At 40.1% G+C, this 17,940-nt stretch overlaps 1 protein-coding gene across 6 annotated transcripts in view; it reads right to left on the bottom strand.

Annotated features, from left to right (window-relative positions):
* BCL11B (BAF chromatin remodeling complex subunit BCL11B) overlaps positions 1-17,940 on the bottom strand; it is a 101,196-nt gene that overhangs the window by 51,436 nt on the left and 31,820 nt on the right. For 4 of the 6 annotated variants that reach the window (XM_045017025.1, XM_045017026.1, XM_045017027.1 and 1 more), the window contains exon 3: positions 4,490-4,705. The exons of the other annotated variants lie outside the window; for them this stretch is intronic. In XM_045017025.1, the coding sequence (XP_044872960.1) occupies positions 4,490-4,705 (216 nt within the window). The remainder of the gene's footprint in view (positions 1-4,489; positions 4,706-17,940) is intronic. 6 annotated transcript variants of the gene reach the window in all.

Here is a 17,940-nt window from a genome sequence, read left to right as displayed (position 1 = left end):
CATTGATCTTCCAGTGTTAATAAAACCCAGTCTGATATGAAACAAAAGCTTGCTTCTTACTCTAGTATGAAATGTGCAGAACACGTACCATATCATTAAACATAAAAGTTTTTGAAATAATATTGCTTTCTAGACAGACTGTATTAATTGCATCAAGCCTTTTACAGCAGGGTGGTCTTTTCTAGCATTTCTCCTCATTGGCTGACTCAGGTTATAAACCAACACAAAACGAATAGCATGATATAACTAAAGGAGGAAAAATATTCTACTGTTAAAATCTATTATTTACTTACAGGTATTTCTTTTAACTTTATTGTCACTTTAACCCGTACCAAGAAAACACCAGACTAGCTAAATACTACAGTCAGCAAAATTTTAGTAGCAAAATAAACTGATGTTAACTTTACAAGATTATTGGGTAATTATTAGAATGTCTTAACTCATATGGCCAATTCCTTGAATTAAAGGAAAACTGTTCTTACCATGTGATCTAGGGCCTCATGGCGCCTCTGTGTTAGATCCTGAACCTCACAGTACTGCCCATTAATCACTGCTGTCAATGCCCACTTGCTGTTCTTAAATATGCAACTGAAGTATTACAATAGCTTTCTACCTCCTTATAGATATGTCTGTGTGGGAAGGAGGCTGTTTCACTGATTGATTAAATATACGTATGTTAGATAGATTTAATTATTTTTATATATGTATATAAAACCCATGCTCACAGGGCCAGTGCCAATGGATTTACATCAAGCCCATATGAATACAAGTATAATGGGTAAATTAAAGACAAATGTTGTTTCAATGTGCATTGCAATGTACCAACTGCAATTCCATTTCTAGCGCCTTTGGATTGTACCATCTTCAGGGCAGAGACTTTTTGTGTTTGTACAGTATGTCATAAAATGCTATGTACTCTTGGGCTGAGATTTTCATAGCCCATTTCTCTTTTATTTTAATGGGAATTGAGCATCCCCGTTTCGTAGGCCGCTTTGAAAATCTCAGCCTCCATGTACAATATTAATACATCAGATCTTGAAAAAGAAGCCTGTATTTATAGTGAAGATGTATTGTGAAAAATGGCTTCAGTGAAAGTTTTCCAGTGTGTCTGTATACACAAACATACATATAATTTTACATATAATTATGTCACTCAATAATCATTTGCATGTCTTTGTTATGTATTTTACAGTTAAGCTAAGCTGTCAGAATTAATTTAAACAAAATAAAAAAGAAGATTAAAAAAAGCACTCTGATCTGGCAAGACACAAAGCAAAGTGAATTTTGTGCCCATTTAATATTTTAGATCCAAGCTACACAACCCCGTGAATTTCATGACTCTGTTCCAACTTCTAATTAAATAGGCACTAAAAACATTTAAAACAAGAGAGCCCAATTCAACAGACAGAAGCTTCTGAGGCACAAAAGACACTGCAACAGTGATATGTGTAGATATTAAAATAATATTTTAATATGTAGGCTCTAACTTGCTAATTCTACATCCTGTATTTACTTATACACAAAGAAATTAACAAAAGCATAACAGAAAATGCAGCTAGCAACCAAAAAGTGGCCCAGCACACACCACAGCAGAACTTCCATGGCATCCATTCGTTGTGGTTATTATTGACTACACTGAATATTATCTGTGTGTTGTATACAAGACAAATCATATCTAGGACCAAATTTTCAACAGCAGCTTTGACATGTGGGCACCCATATGCAGCCAACAACTCAGGTTGTTGCTGCCACAAATTGCCCAGACTCCTAAGGACCTGATCTGTGAGTGACAATCAGAGATACTACGTGCCCACAAATGCACCTGCAATTGCTTGCCCTCAGATTTAGAGAGGTTGAGGCTACACTGAAAAATGTGAGGTCCTTACTAAGCATTTAAGCAAGAGCTGAAAAATAAAAAAGGTATGAAATGGAGGGGAGAGGAGAGAGGAGGGTAATGTTAATGGCTTTTGTTCAAAGAATGAAACAATTCCTCAGAAACAGGAACAAGGCTGACAGAATAAAGAGCTAATCGAGTCAGGGACACAAGCAGATCCCTAAAGCTGGAGTAAGTGACTCTCCAGTGTAAACAGTTATATGAAGAGGAAAGAAAACAACATTGAGATCATCACTGGTATTATTATATAGTCAACACAAAGGGGTTCTTTTTGTTTCACTTCCACAAAACATTTTGGGTGTAAGAAAGACCTTGTTCTATGTTCTCAATGTTATACATGGAAGATAATAAAGGGTTAAGTAGATATGAGCCTCCTTTCCAAGGGGAGAAAATGTTTCTTTCAAGCAGAACTTGACCAACTACTGTCATAAACACTTAGCGTGTGCTTTGATATAACCTATTCTCTAAGTGCCATAGACTGTAGCAGTAATTATAGGAAGCCATGATAACAGGTCTATCTCCCACAAAGCTGGCATCACTCTTTTAGCAAATAGATCATTCCAAACACTAGCAGCGCTCAACTATAAAATGAAAGTACGTAAAATAGAAAAGCCTTGTGTTCCAACATGCTGTAATGAGTTAGTCCTTCCTTCCTTTTCTATTTTTAGTTTTACTTTCTTCTCTCTCCATTAACTGTCTATATTTGTTTTAGAAGCAATAGGGAATAAGAGTATCAGTTCATTGTTACAACTACCTACATATCAAAGACACCCGGGTCTATTCTATATCAAAAAAAAAAAAAAGAGAGAGAGAGAGAGAGAGAGAGAGAGAGAGAGAGAGGGGAACAGAAAATATGAGCTTGCCTCCAGTATGTTTTACTGGTTACAGGGGGGGAAACTGCCTACCTTCACACACTGCGTTAATTGTTTATAAGGGCTTGATTATATGAGTTTTATGGCAATGTCAATCCACTGAAGCCAATGAAGTGAAGCCAGATTAACAGAGTGAAGAATCAACCCCATCGAGAAAGCAACCTGCTTATAGGGAACTTGGATATAGTGCAACTTCACGTATCGCTGGCAGACATTATTTGAATACTTTGCATTGTGCAACATCATGCTGGATATAAAGAGTTTGTGCTTAGAGAAAAGTTGGTGTTTGAAAACTGACTGCACTGTGGGCCCAATCCAGCATCCTCTGAAGTCAACTGGAGTCTTTCCGTGGACTTCAAGCTTTGGATCGGGCTCTAGGAGGTACTGTTGTGTATTTTTAAACCTCCTCTTGAGAATTCTTCATCCTTCAAGACTCAAGGTTTAAAATACTGTACTTGCAAAACTTTCGATCTCTGTTCATCACATTAAATCTGAAGTTCCTAACTTTCTCCCTCAGCCCCGGTATCCCCCAGTGAAAGGCTGCAGACATTTAAGGAAATACAATCAGGTATTTTCCAAAGAAACTGAATCATAGGTTTCAGAGTAGCAGCCGTGTTAGTCTGTATCCGCAAAAAGAACAGGAGTACTTGTGGCACCTTAGAGACTAACACATTTATTTGAGCATAAGGACCCTGTCTTGATATATAGTCACTGTTATACTGTGGTCGGATTCTATCTGCACATGCTACAATGAAAAGCTGTATGTGAGCAAGTTTATGCTGGCCCTCCCAAGACGTCATCGGGGCCAACTCTTTAAGGCTTTACTCACTTCTCACTCTGCTAATTCCTTCCTGACTGTCCAAATTCTGCAGTCCTTATGCAGTATTTACTCAGCATTATTCTGTGAAACTCCGAGTAAGTTTGCCCAAATAGGGACTACAGAATTTGGCACACATGGGAGTTTTGCCTGTGTAAGCACTTTAGGATTTTGCCTTAGCTGAATTTTCTTTTAGGCCCTTCCCATTTTCACCTCTAACCCCCTAAATTCACTACAGGCCTGATCCCTCAACTAAGCTGCACTCAGAACACCCATTGATTTCAAAGAGATCCCTGTGTCTGAAATGGCAGGGTCAGGCATCAACTCTTTAGTCAGTCACATGTCAGGGTCCTCCCTGGCTACCTAGGTTTCACTAATCCACATCGCCTTTCCTTCATGGCAGTGACAAGAGTCAGGGTTTAAAAAATGAAGACAAAAAAATGTTAATGCGGAACATTTTCTCAAAAGCTAGGCAGAAAAGTGCATGGAGCACATACATCCTGCATGCACATGGACTCTGAGGAAAGCCCTTAATACAAATGATTAGGAAAAAAAGACCTCAGATGTTAAATGTTATCCAATTAAGCTTAAAATAAACAGCCCAGAGAGATGAAATCTTGATACCAGGGTATCACATTATGTGAGGATTCTCAGACATTTGCTCACAATGTGGCATAAACAGACCAGCAGCGACTGGCAGTGACATCTGAAAGTGGGGGGGGAAGGAAAGGACTCACACCCCTTTTCCCACTCCCCGTCCTCAGTGATGAGGGAATGTTTACGTTTTCACTGCCTCCCCCACACAACCCAGCGAAGACCACTCGCCCACAGTAACGATGACATCACTTGGCAGCACTACTGACCTTCAGATAGAAAAAAAAAAAAAAAAAAAAAAGTTTCTATTACCTGACAACTGACAATGACATCCAAATGTGCCTGAAGTCTCAGTCTGAGTCTCAGTCTGAGTCCCGCCAACTGAGACTGCACGGGCACCACAGCAGGGCAGGCTAAGGCAGGGCGGGAGAGAGGCCAATGCGCGGAGAGGTGACGTGATCACTGATGTGTGAGGGTGGGAGGAGGCAGCTATGGGAGCCCCCAGCAGCTTTGCAGGCCTGGACGGCCCTGGAGAAAAAACAATAGAAAAAACTGTCAGTCGGATCTAAGTTTGAAGGGACAGAGGAGGCATCATCAGGGAAAACAGGAGGGGTGGAGGGCAACTAGACCTAACTCGCTACATATTTTTATTTAACCAATTTATATGTCAGGCTGAGACTGGTGTGGCTCGTTGGAAAGCCACGGAGGAGAAGCCAGGCCAGGGGGATGGGCAGGCAAGAGACCTGAAGAACTATAAAACCACAGATTGCTACAGGCAATTTTCTGGAAGCGAACTCAGACTGGAGGGGCCCAAGGGAGGGGGACGTGGAAAGGGGATGAGGTGGCCGGTGAGGGAAGCTAGAGAAGGTCAAAGATGGTGCAGATGAGAACTGGAGGCAGTTACCAGACCCACCAGCACGTGCTTAGGGACTGAATCAAAAGAGGGATTCTTGTTTTATGGCGTGTTAATGCATTTAACTGACACATAACTGGGTAGGCTTTCTGCCGAGCTGCTGCTGAAACAGGATCAACCCACCAGCGCAGACAAAGTGCAGCGACTTACAGCTCAAATGGCTTCAGAGAGGTGCCAGAAATCAAGCTCCCAGAATAAAGCATTCATGGGCCACTGTGCTTCCTTCCCATTTGAGCTGCAGCCAGTTACGCATTTTGCATGGCCCATTTGTGTATTCTGTTTCCCTATCAAGCCTATAAAGAATGCAACAACCTTTTTCCTAATAGCTGAAAAATGATATTGTAGCCTCAAACTGTGTTATTTATTTTTAACGCAGCTAGAAATCTTCTGCTATTTAAGCTGTGTTTAGAATCCTCTCCTGCTTCTCTGGAAACCCTCTCTTCTCCAGGCACTAGTCAGAAAGGAGCCCTATGACTTAAAAAAGAAAATATAAATCTTAAAATATGTGTATACACACTCATACCTATGCACAAATGCACATGCAGACTCACACACACACACACACAATATTGTAAATCAGCATAATTCCACTGAAGTCAATGGAACTACACAAATGTGTTTCAACAGAAGATCTGGCACTCCATGTTTATTTAAAGCCATGACTTTTATTTAATTACTCAACAAAGGAGTTGTAACTAATCCAGGGTAGCTTCTAAATAAAGCTATGTGGTGCAGTGGTCACCGTTCAAAAGCTGGCATTTGCCAACAATTACCTCACAGTGGTACCTCGGAAACCACAGGTTTTCCCCTACATTTAGATCAGGAAATAAGTGTGTTAATTGTGGGGTATCTTTGGGCAAACGCTGTTGCTATTTTGTTTTAATGGTGACAACTCTGTCTGTGCATGCATGTGCGTGCATAAACACACACACACACGGGCATCAAGAACTATTTTGCCATAAAGCCCTATGACATTAGAAGCAGCATGTTATAATGCATCCTCTCCAGCTCAAGAGTCCCAGTTCGAAAGCTATGGCTACATGTTGATCTGACAGTTACACATGTGAGGCAAACAGGGATACTTCATCCTTGGCACAGCATCCAGAGCGTTAGTCTGCAAGGACTGCATTTGATTTTGTCGTTTATCTTAAATGGCTAAGAGACCACCAGTGCAAAACATTTGTGTGAAGCTTTTGCCAAAACCACAAGTGAAGAATCTAAATTCCCTGTGTAAATACTTGAGCTCCAAGCATCAAGGATAAAATTTGTGCTCTTTTGCAAGGGCTGCTTTTAAATAGAAGCCATCTCTGCGGCTCATGGGGCATTTTTTTTGGAACTGTTTGATCTCACTGCAAATGCTTCAAAAACAGGTAAAGATAACCATTAACTGGACTGTATCTGTACTACATTCCGAGTATGACTGTGTGCCAGGCAAAAAGAAACAGATGTCAGACATATACATATAGGGGCCACTTCATTGTAATTTTAAAGTACAATAATAAGAGAAGTATTTTTATAGAGCAATAAAGACGTAAGAATGGGGGAAGGCATCCTAAAGCTATTGTATAATTGCACTTTTATTTTCAAAAAATAGTATAATGAATTAGGTTGGCACTCTGCTGGCTTGGTTCAGCCACCTGGTTACTGGGCAACTTGTGTGTCGTGGGAAGAGTTGTGAGCTTGATATCTGAGTACACAGGGTGGCTATTGGGCATTAATATTCAAAATTATACTGCAACCAGTGTCAGATCTCCAACTAGCCATGTGCGGCACCACAACGTTTGCACCATAATGTTTCTAAGAGACAGACTGGGACGTACAGAAGGAGTACAGGTCACGTGTACTCCAGTCTCTTACACCTTTCAATAGAACCAAAGCTTATAATGGAGTCTAGGGATGGCCAAAGTTATGCCTACGGGCCATATGGGCCTACAGAATTCTATACTACCGGTGGGTGAACTCAGCTTTAATACGGAGGTGAGGCCTGCAAGGAGCACAGATCCCAGCATGCAGCATGACCCAAATGTCGGGATCAAAATGAAGCACAGTCGTCTGTCCTAAAATCTCAACGGACCACAACTCTCTATTAAGGATCAGGGTGGCTGCAAGCTGCTCCATTTAGCCACAGCCCTCAGGATCATAAAAAGATGCAATACAGCCCTCAGGTAGTGCCGCTGAGTCCAAATTCTAGTCCAAGGTGCTCTAGTCAAGAGAGGAAATTAAGTATCAAAAAGGACACTCCTAACAGGGGAAAAAGCAAACGTGGGGCCAAGAGCAGGAAAAGAAGGGAGAAGCAATAAACAATAAAACACAACCCTGGCAGGTCTTAAATGCCACTACTGCATGGATTGGTGCTGTGAGAGAGGAAAACTCCCAGGGCTTACAGACCAGCACAAGGCCATGCCTTCCTCTGTCAGCAGTTACAGACCAGGTGGTGCCTTCTTTTTTCTCATTTCTCCCTTCGTTTTTAATAACTTTCTGAAGCAAATGAGGGTCAGGCAAGGGGGCACCTTGGCAAATGCAAAGTGCCTGGAAAATAAACTCGCAGAGAAACCTCATCCATTGGTTCAAGGGAAGTGGCTAGAGAAAATTAGGGCATTTTTTTTAAACAAACAAAGCTTCCTTCTGGTTGTATAAATTGCAGAGCTGGTGCCCAGCAGCACCCCGATAAGGGTGTGTACATTAAGAATATGTCTGGGTTTTGCACATCCAACCCATTTTCAGTGGGTACCAGGCAGCCCTAGCCCAAAGAGTGTTTTAAAGATGAAAACAAAGATAGGGTAACTCCTCATCAGTTTAACTGCTTTAAGTATAGACATATGCAAGAAAAGCAGAAATCTGCCCTTTTAAGACAGTGATGTGAGATACTGATCATTCTCAACTCAGCCACAAGTTATGGGTCTCGATGCAGGAATCATTGGCTTGAATTCTATGGCCAGTGTTATCCAGGAGCTCAGACTGGATGATCAAAATGGTCCCTTCTGGCCTTAAAAATCTATGAACTCCCTCCTAATTCAAAAGATCAGATACTCGGCATTTACCCATCCTTTACTTCAGCAAATCTCCCACTGAGATAAATTCTGCTCCCAGTCACACTACTATCATTCTGGAGTAGCACCAATGAATGGCTTGGAGTTACTCTGGATTGACACCAGTGTAACTAAGAGATAGAATTGTCTCATTCATCACAGCAAGATTTTGCCAGAATAGGGACAGCGCAGAAACAAAGTAAAGACTTCCAGATTGGCCCAATCACACTAACGTGTAGGTTTGCAGGCTCTGGGACTAAAATTTGACAAGTGCCCAGTCCATAACTGGCCTGTCAAACTGTGTCCATGCTTCTTCACATCCAAGTTTTGTACATATAAAAAACTCAAACCAGGATGAGGAAATCACATTTACACATGAAAATCAGATACTCAGAAATCTAGATGCTCAGCCTGCACAGTCTGGGCTCAAGGAAGTCTGGATGTAAAGAAAAGGTGGGTGCAATTTTAGAAGCTACTTTAGAAAAATTGATTTAATTGTTTTAGAGTATTTTATATCTATCTAGATAGACAGAGAGATAGATAGATATAAAATACCTAGATCTTTGAGGCCTAGATGTTTGAGGCATAATTCTCCTTTGCAGTCAGTATGGGAGAATCACTCACCTGCACTGCAGATCTCTATTGCATATTTTCTACTCACTCTGCATGTGTAGCTCTCATTGATGTCAATGGGAGTTTTGCAGGTAGAATAGCGTGAAGCAGGCCTAGAGAGATCGCAGTCTGGATAAAAGATGTCCAGTGCATATGGAAGAGGAGACATTTTCCCTTACACTTTAAAAAGGCTCTTCATTGCATATACAGCACAGCTGAATTGACTCCCAGATACAGCTGAGAGTCATTTTTGTTCCCCACTATTTTTACACTTACAAAGAAGAATTACTACAGATAATTTTCCCCGGTATCTGGCTGGTACATCTTGCCCACATGTTCAGGGTCTAACTGATCACCATATTTGGAGTGAGGATGGAATTTTCCCCAAGGTCAGACTGGAGGGGTTTCGCCTTCCTCTGCACTATGGGGCAGGTTTAAATTAGTGTAAATGGTGGATTCTCTGTACCTTCAAGGTTTTTTTATCATAATTTGAGGATTTCAGTAACTCAGCCAGAGGTTAGCGATTTATTACAGGAGCGGGCGGGTGAGGTTCTATGGCCTGCCATGTGCAGGAAGTCAGACTAGATAATCATGATGGTCCCTTCTGACCTTTGAGTCTATGAGTCTAAGAAATTAAGATAAATTAAATATAATCCCCCAAAATTAAAATGAGTGTAAGGATCTTGCTGACAATGATAAAACCGTGCAAAGTCACAATCCAAGCATAAATGTTATCCTTTCATTGTCCCCCTCACCTTGGCTAGGCACGGCTGGACATACTACTCTATTGTATATGAAGAAAAAAACACCAATCCTCTCAGACACATCTACAGAACAGTATCTAAGCACAACAGAGTGGTACAAGGGTGGAATTGTAGCCTACCCTTGGAACGTTATGTATCAGAGTTTTTAAGACAGACACCAAATGAAGAGAGATCTTGTTTTACATATTATATTGTGACCAATGTGCATGTATATATGTGTGTATTTTTGTATTCCTTTCTCGGTGTATTGTGTTTGCCTTTATGTTTGTGTGTGTACACATTTGTTTAAGCCTCTCTTCCAAGTGTGTGCGTGCCTTTGTATGTACATACTTCTCTGTGCCCACGTGTCCAGGTAGACAGCTAATAGGCAGACAGACAGATTCAGTTACATTATATAAAATAGCTCTTAAAATAATGGCAGATATCAGTACCAAGCAGGAAATTCAGGGTATAGGTTGCAAACCCATGCTTGCACCATCCCATTGTGTTCAGGTACACTCCTACAGCTATTTCTGAGAAGTCTGGTATTCTGTATTTACCATGCTGCAGCCATGAGCCAGACACACCCGACAGTGCAATGAGCATCTATTTGATAATCTCTCCCGCTGATCTGAAAGCCTTTCCTAAAACGAATTGTTTCATCTATGTTACATATTACAATACGAACCTTTTCCACCTACTATTATAATCTCTTAACCATGGATTTTCTCTCTCTCACATATACACACACACACAGAGGTCAAAGACAGGCACACATATGCATAGGGACACACACATAGGCATAGGGACATACACAGGCACATGGAAGCAAGCACACACACACCGAGTACGTACAGTAGTGAGGTTTTCATAGAGGCTCTAACCTTTTTCAGTGGTAACACACATACCACGGCATGTACACAGAGAGAGGCAAATACCCCTTTCTCACACACACAGAAGAGCATATGCAGATACACACATAAAACATGTACATGCATACGTACGTGCACACCCACCCACACGCAGAGGCATGTTCACACACAAACACTCAGAGGTATGGACACCTCAGCCACGACACCTTACAAGCCGAAGCGCACACAACTATTTGTGATTATTCAGACTCACACACTGCCTGATTTATACTGGTCTTTCTCCAGCTAAACTTTATCTACAAATATGAAATGCAATGTTGTAAGGAAGGGGTGTTCTGCTTAGCGTTTTTTTTGTTTTGTTTTTTGGCAAACAAGGCTTCCCTTTGAATAGATACGTTTCTTTATCCCAAGGATTCCAACTGATAATGCATAAATGAGTCATAGAAGAACAGCAACGTTGTGAGCATGAAGGAGAAAGAGTGTGAGTGAGGGACACTGGCACAGAAACTTGACAGTACCCTAACTCCCCCTCTTTCTCTCCCCCCCCCCCATGCCAAGACATTAATTCTCACAAGTCGGAGAAAATTACTATGCATGAATGCAAAAAGCATGATCAGGAGTAATTAACATGGCTTCATATGCAAATTTTATTAATGCAGAAGTACAAAGTCATTATGCAAATGAAACTTACGTCAACTCTCTTGACAAATATTCATCTCTAAAGCTCAAGTTTCTCCCTTCTAATTTTTTTTTATTTTATTTTTTTAGGTAAAACAGAAAAAAGTGAGGAGGGCTGTTTGACAAGTTTGCAAAGTTGTTTTTCAACCAGAGAAATTTATTCTTGCACTGTTGATATTTTTTTGTTGTTGTTGTTGGCAGGTACACAACAGCTCAAAGAGGAGGGAAGGGGAGAGGTGGGGGGCAGGGGGAGGGAGAAAGCTACCAGCAGCAGGCAGCCAATCAAAACGCCAGCGGCTGTAATGAGCGCGATTGATGACTGTTTGGCTTTACTGCAGGGTAATGAACTAGAATCCAGTCTGAGGAGGAAAAAAATATGAATATTCATGAAGCTGTGCTCCTGCCTTTGATGATTAAAGAAATTTTTAATATTCAAATAAGCGCTTGCCAAGTGATTAACAAAGAACAAGCACGCAGGAATATGGAAATGGAGCTGTGGAAGATTTGGGAGTCACAGTCTGTGCAGCAAAGACAGCACAAAATTTCATAAACAAGATAGGCAGATAACCCGATTCAAATTCAAGCAAATAAAGAAAAAAAATAAAATCCATTGGTTCAATATTGTACCAGCCACTTTATTTTAAATTATAAGGGGGAAAACAACTATATAGTAAGACTGGGGTGGGGAGAAATATCCCCATAATGAAATGTACTGTTTTCTTATTAAGTGCGAGTCGTTTTTGTCAAATCTACCCTGGAAAAGGTTGGGAGTTTTCTGGTTATAAATTGATAAGAAAATACAGAATAACTCCCCTGTCTGTTCTGGGGCATTGCTCTGTAGGTGTCTGTTCTTGCGTAGTGCTCAGCACCTACAAAATGTTGAAAGCCCTCAACTTATTGTTTATGACTCAGGCAGGAGTCGAGGGTGCTTTGCACTAAGCGGACCAAGCCCTATGTGTGGTCCCTACTACGCTACAAAGTCCACCCGTAGGTGTGGCCATAGTCTGGAAACAGGAAACTGGTAAGGAGTAGTGCGCATCCTTGGGAGCCCGGTGGCAAAGAGGAGTTCAAGAAGGTCCCAACCAACTGATCAGTTGGTAGGAAATGTGCATGCAACATTCTCCAAGTGAGAAAGGGACTCCCCTCCTGACAGGGTTTCTGAACAGTAGTACAAAACTCCAGCAGTTTTACAAAATGTCTGGTAAGTTCAGGCTCTCACACTTTAATAGCTCCACTAAGGATTCACACTGAAGCACATAACAGCAGTATTAACTACCAAACTCATTTTGCAGTTAAAATACATCTAATTAACAGCAGACAACATCCTCTGTTTTGAAATTTCCAATACCAGATAAGTTGAGTGCCACCTTAACTGAGCACCAGATAGCTGAGCTCTAACTGCTGCTCAAGGGACAAAGGCATGTAGGTCATCATTCCGTGGGTCTCTCTTAAGACAGCGGAAATCGGACTCACCTTCTTTGTTATTAGATCTCAGGGTTGCACAGGCCTGTTTGGCTTTTCTGCAGATTTTTACAATCTGAGGTTAATTATTCCCATATTTTAAAATCTAAAAAACATATTCTAGGAATTATTAAAGAATTAGCTGATTTCTTCAGAATGTATCATTTCAATGCTATTTTAAAAAAAAAAACAAGGATGAAGCCACAAATTGCATAAAATCTCCACAGACGAAGCCTTTCTAAAAGGGCAGAATGGATCTGATGGGATTTTCTCCCATAGCTGATCCATTTTTAGAAAGACAAAAAAATATCTATTATTTAAGCACTGTAAAGGGGAAAAAAGCCTAAATGTAAATAAAGTTAAGATTAAACATCATCATTCAGGAAATGCAAAGTTATAGCTGAGATTTTGTCTTCTGAACAATGCCAAGCTCTTCCTAACATGCCCTGTTGTGTCTAAGCATTTGCAGGAGTCTGAAGTATTATGTTACATAACATATATGCTGCAGTGGTTAAGCACAACAGAGCTGGTTAAAAAGAGTGAATGTGACTTCAGCTTTATACTTCCTGACTTTTGTTAGTTTATGTCAGATCCTTAACACAATGTAAACATTGTCGTTGTCTATGCAATTCCTTGGTTTTGTTTTAATAGTAGTATTTTAAAAAAATGTCATGGAAGCAACTAACAGCTCACACAGTCAGTTCCTTTGCAGCTCTGTCTTTGAAGTTTTTATGCTCAATCATAAGAACACATATTTATATGTAAGGTAAAGATTTACTTAAGCTGTCTTTAAAAGGCACCCTATTTACTCACTTCTAGACAGAAAATGATCTTTCAGTGGATCAGCTGAATACACATTCAGTACAAGGAGTCAATGTGAAAAGTATTAGGGTCACGTTTTTATGAATCACTCTCTAAATTTAAGGGCCTCAAATTGTGCATGCAAGTTGTAGGGTCCTAGTAGTAGTCAGATGCTATAATGAAATTAATAATAGTAATACAAATAAATAATAATAATAATAATAAACAACTTTCATTTCACTAATGCCTTCCATACAGGGCTCTGGAAGCACTTTACAAACATAAATAAACTGAGCTTAAAACACCCCATGTGAGGTTACTAAATGCCTAAATATCCGTTTTGTGCAAGCAAATCCTCTTTGTGTGGACATATCTATGGTTTTGATCATCCAAATAATTGTGTGTCCTATTTTGGGTTTTCATGTTTAAAGAGTAGGATGAGGATATTTTTACTTACCCGACAAACCATCTGAATTTTCACAGATGACTCCTAATATCCCTGAAGATTGCTTACGCAGTGCCAAAACCTGCCCTTTAGAAGACAGGTATGTTCATTTGTATGTGTCCCACTATTTGGCAACAACTGATGTCACAGTGCGTATTTTGTATGCCACTCACCAGTATCCATATAAAACACACTCTGGATCTCATGCAGGGTGCTCCTGTTACCTGGTCAATAGACCTGGCTAGAGAACCAGGTCAAAGACTTTACATTCTACTTTGTCTAATGTCACAGCTGGGTCATTGAACCAAACTTGCTCATTTATCTCTGTTATTTTTTTAATCACTCACAGTTAAAATGCAAAATAATTAAGAAATATTTGCTATTTTAAATCCCCCCCCATTAAATATATGAAAAGAATTACTCACCAAAACCCAAAGCTATTATAGTCCAAATTAAACCATGCTCTCTCCTCCTCAAGACAAGAGTGTTTGCATCATTGGTAGCTGCCTACATTTCTATAGGGGTGTATTAAATACCAGAGCGTGACAGGAGGAAGGAAAGGGAGGGCAGAATCAGGCCTAAAGTGTCTAGCATTAACAAACAGGACATCAAAACCATTTCTCATTTGAGCTAGTGTGGTCTAGTAAAGCAAGCATTGGACTGGGAGTCAGGATAGTGGGGATCTACTCCCAGTTCTACCACTAACCTCCTGTGACCTTGGGCAAGTCACTTCACCTCTCTCTGCTTCTGTTTCCCCTCCCATCCTTTGTCTGTCTTGTCTATTCAGACTGTAACCTCTTCAGGGTCTCTTACTACGGGCACGTACAGTGTCTAGCACAATGGCGCCCTGATCTCAGCTGGCGCCTCTAGGTGCTACTGAAATAAAGTAATAAATAATAATAATCACTCCGATTGTGGACTTTTTTTTTTAAAAAATACAGGATTGACAATAAACAGTGCATGAATTTTCCTCTGATTTCATTCCCCAGCTCTCATAATTAAGTCCTGAGGAGTTTCAATGGTTATACAAATCCTTGTGGGGATTTACATTTTTAGTCCTGAATATTCAGCAAATATTCTTGATATAATCATAATTAAAACATATAATCGCCCCAATAGGTGATCGGAGCAATTTAACAGATCCTGGAATTAATGGAGGGAATTAGGGGGTGAAATCAGGGCTGCATGTGGGCAAAGATACAAACACACACACACACACACACTATAGATATAGCTATAGACACACATATGCATGTGGGAGAGGGAGAGATCTTATTTTAAAATGCAAAAATGAAGGGACATGAGTAAGCAGGACAGGAGCCTGGACTAACCAGTGGTCAATTATGCTGATCATTTGACTTCAGAACTTGTCCATCTGGGACCAAATTTTGTTCTCAGCTGTTCATATTTCAATGCACACAAGCATTCTCATGCAGAATTTGGCCCTTAGAGAAGAAAGCAGAAGGAACTGGCGGCTTGGACAAGTTCCTCCCCACAACCGCCCCTATATTTGTCCCCATACCATTCTCCTCACCCCTTTTTCCCTTTCTCCTCTACCCCCCTCTTTTTCATCTGTCCCCCACAAATCAACCCTCACCAATGAAAAAACCTGGTGGCAGAATTAGACTGTAGTGAGGCTTAAGCAGCTCTCTGGTCTCAAAAGTGGTTTTCTTATTATGGTGAATCTCAGGAGACCTAATGAACGAGAAATGTGGTGGTGTGAAAAACACAGAGAGAACGTGACCAAGGAGAAAGGAAGGCTGAAGAGAGAAGGGAGAGGCAAAGAGAGAAGAGAGGACCAACAAAAGAATGAAGGGAATGAACAAGAGCAGAAAGTTATGGTATTCGGTCTCTTTTTTCTGTCCCCTCCTCCTTTCTTTTCCTTCTTTTTGTCTTAAAAGAAACCAAGGGAATGTAATGTTTAACCCTTTGATGCAATGTTAAAGCCAAGAATGGGCACAAATGAAATGGAAGTGTTAAGGTGCTCATGGCTAGGATGGAACTTTCTGCTATGAATGGGATGTAAATCAATGAAGTGCTGTTTGTCAGAGGCTACAGACATTTTGAAACACTAGCTCTGAGAGCTGCGAACGGCCCCATTTCAGCTCAGCAGCTGTTAACTCTGAAGACTAATGACAACAATTTAAGTCTCAACACTGTCAACTGTTTCACTGTTAACTCAAGAAAGTGGAGGGAGGATGATCAGCTCATATCACTGTAATACAGTGATATGCAGAGCACATACACAAGAAGATCTGCACTATCTTCTGTAAGTGATATCTACAGGGGCTGCAACTTAGCAGGGCTTGGTTTGTGAGCAAAGTTTGTGAGAGTACCACATATTTATTTTTCCAGTCTCCTGCTGACAGTCTCCTGCTGATAGCAATGTTAACTTATCCAGTATTTATAATGTAGGCATTAAGCTATACATTTTATAGCCCCTCTAGTCATCAAAAATTGCATACACGTACAATGTGGATGAGTTAATTATACTACTAGCAATTTCACTTTTGCTTTTCCTGACTTTTTACGTACAAATTTGTAACCACAATTTTCCCTCCCATGTATATAGCGCTATTAACAATCACCATGACATTTCACATAAGCAAACTAAAACATAGCAAAGAGTGGAAAGTAGTTAGGGGGGAAATACTCAATATAGATTTAAAAAATAAGAGTGGACTTTGATTTGTGGATCTCTCTGGGGAGAAAACTCCACTAGTGAGGACTTAAAATGTGCCAAAGTTTGATACCTTGAATGTACAAATGAAGTGGGTAAAGTGACCAACAGCAAATTTGACACAATCCACAAAGCTATAAGAGTCCTGAGGATTTTAAAAGTCAAAAGCAGGATCTTAAGCTTAATTCTCAATTCAATGGTCAGCCAACAAATCTGAATAAATAACAAAATGATACATGTACAGAAAGTATTGATACATGAATAGAAAATTAACCAAGCAGATTGGTTTGCTTAGTCATCTAAGGTGGACAAAAAAAAACAGGACAGGGGTATTATAGGAGTTTTAAAAGGTGAAATAATTGAGGAATTAATCAAATTTTATTTGCAAAAGGAAGCCATGTGTTACAAATTTTGGACCCAATCCTGATGTTATATAAATTAATCAATTATAAGTTTTGTCCAGTGCTTCAATCAGAGCAGCAGCAGGCTCTTTAGGAATGTTGACTAGATGAAGACTGGATGATCAAATTCCATCTGGGAAGGTAAAAGACTAGCACAGTCAAGAAACAACCCCTTGTTCCTCACAACCAGGGCAGAATGATAACAGCAAATTCAGCCTCAAGAAAACAAGAACCATTTGGACATGACGCTGTAATTATATTCTCTTTGGGCCTGATTCTACCTCATTTACTCATACTGAGTAGTATCTTACTCCGCAAGTAGTCCCACTGTGAGTACAGCCAAATCAGGCCCTCTTAGTATGTCTGTCTGAAACTGAAGCCAAACTGATTTACTGAATCAAAAAGGACATTTAAAAAAATAAAACCAAGTTGAAAACAAGACGGAAGTACTGCACCATCAGAGGGGCAAGCAAAAGACAACCATTTTAGCCATGTTCAGCATAGGGAAGTTATAGTCAATTCATCTTTATTATCCTAGTAAAATAAATGCCAGTGGATTTTGTTTTGTTTTGTTTTTGATGGAAGTGTCTATACACTCAAACTGGAGCTCACTGCTTTATATCACACTGTAACAAAATTTTTCTATGGCCTCTTGGGTTTCAAGCCAAATTTCTGAAATGTCACTGACTAAAAAAATTAAATCGTCCTGTAATTAGTTTCAACACAGTAGTCCTTTTAACCCTGATTTTCTGGATGTAGATGGCATTTCAATATACATATTGTGAACCTTTCCTTAAAAGGATGAGTGGAATCAAGACTGCGAAATCACAAACAGTGTTCTGATGTATCACTCAAAACAACTTCTTGATTTTTCTGTAATAGAATTCAATCCCTTTTCCAGTCTTAACAAGTGATCAGGCAAAATGTGTATGCATATCAGAACTGGTAAAACAAAGTAACACCTTAGAGCACTAATTTGATAAAGATTGTTATAACCCGTTAACACTAGTATCATTATTCCTTATGATTTAATATTCTACTGACTGGCTGTAAGAGAGGTTTCTGTTCTGCTGAGGTTTATACCACTGTTTAATGTAATTAAACAAACTGGCAGCAAAAGCCTCCATG

This window comes from Mauremys mutica, chromosome 4 (assembly GCF_020497125.1).
Source record: "Mauremys mutica isolate MM-2020 ecotype Southern chromosome 4, ASM2049712v1, whole genome shotgun sequence".
Classification (NCBI taxonomy): Eukaryota; Metazoa; Chordata; order Testudines; family Geoemydidae; genus Mauremys; species Mauremys mutica.
The sequence above is the reverse complement of the archived record's forward strand: the minus strand, read 5'-3'. Positions and strand labels throughout refer to the sequence as shown.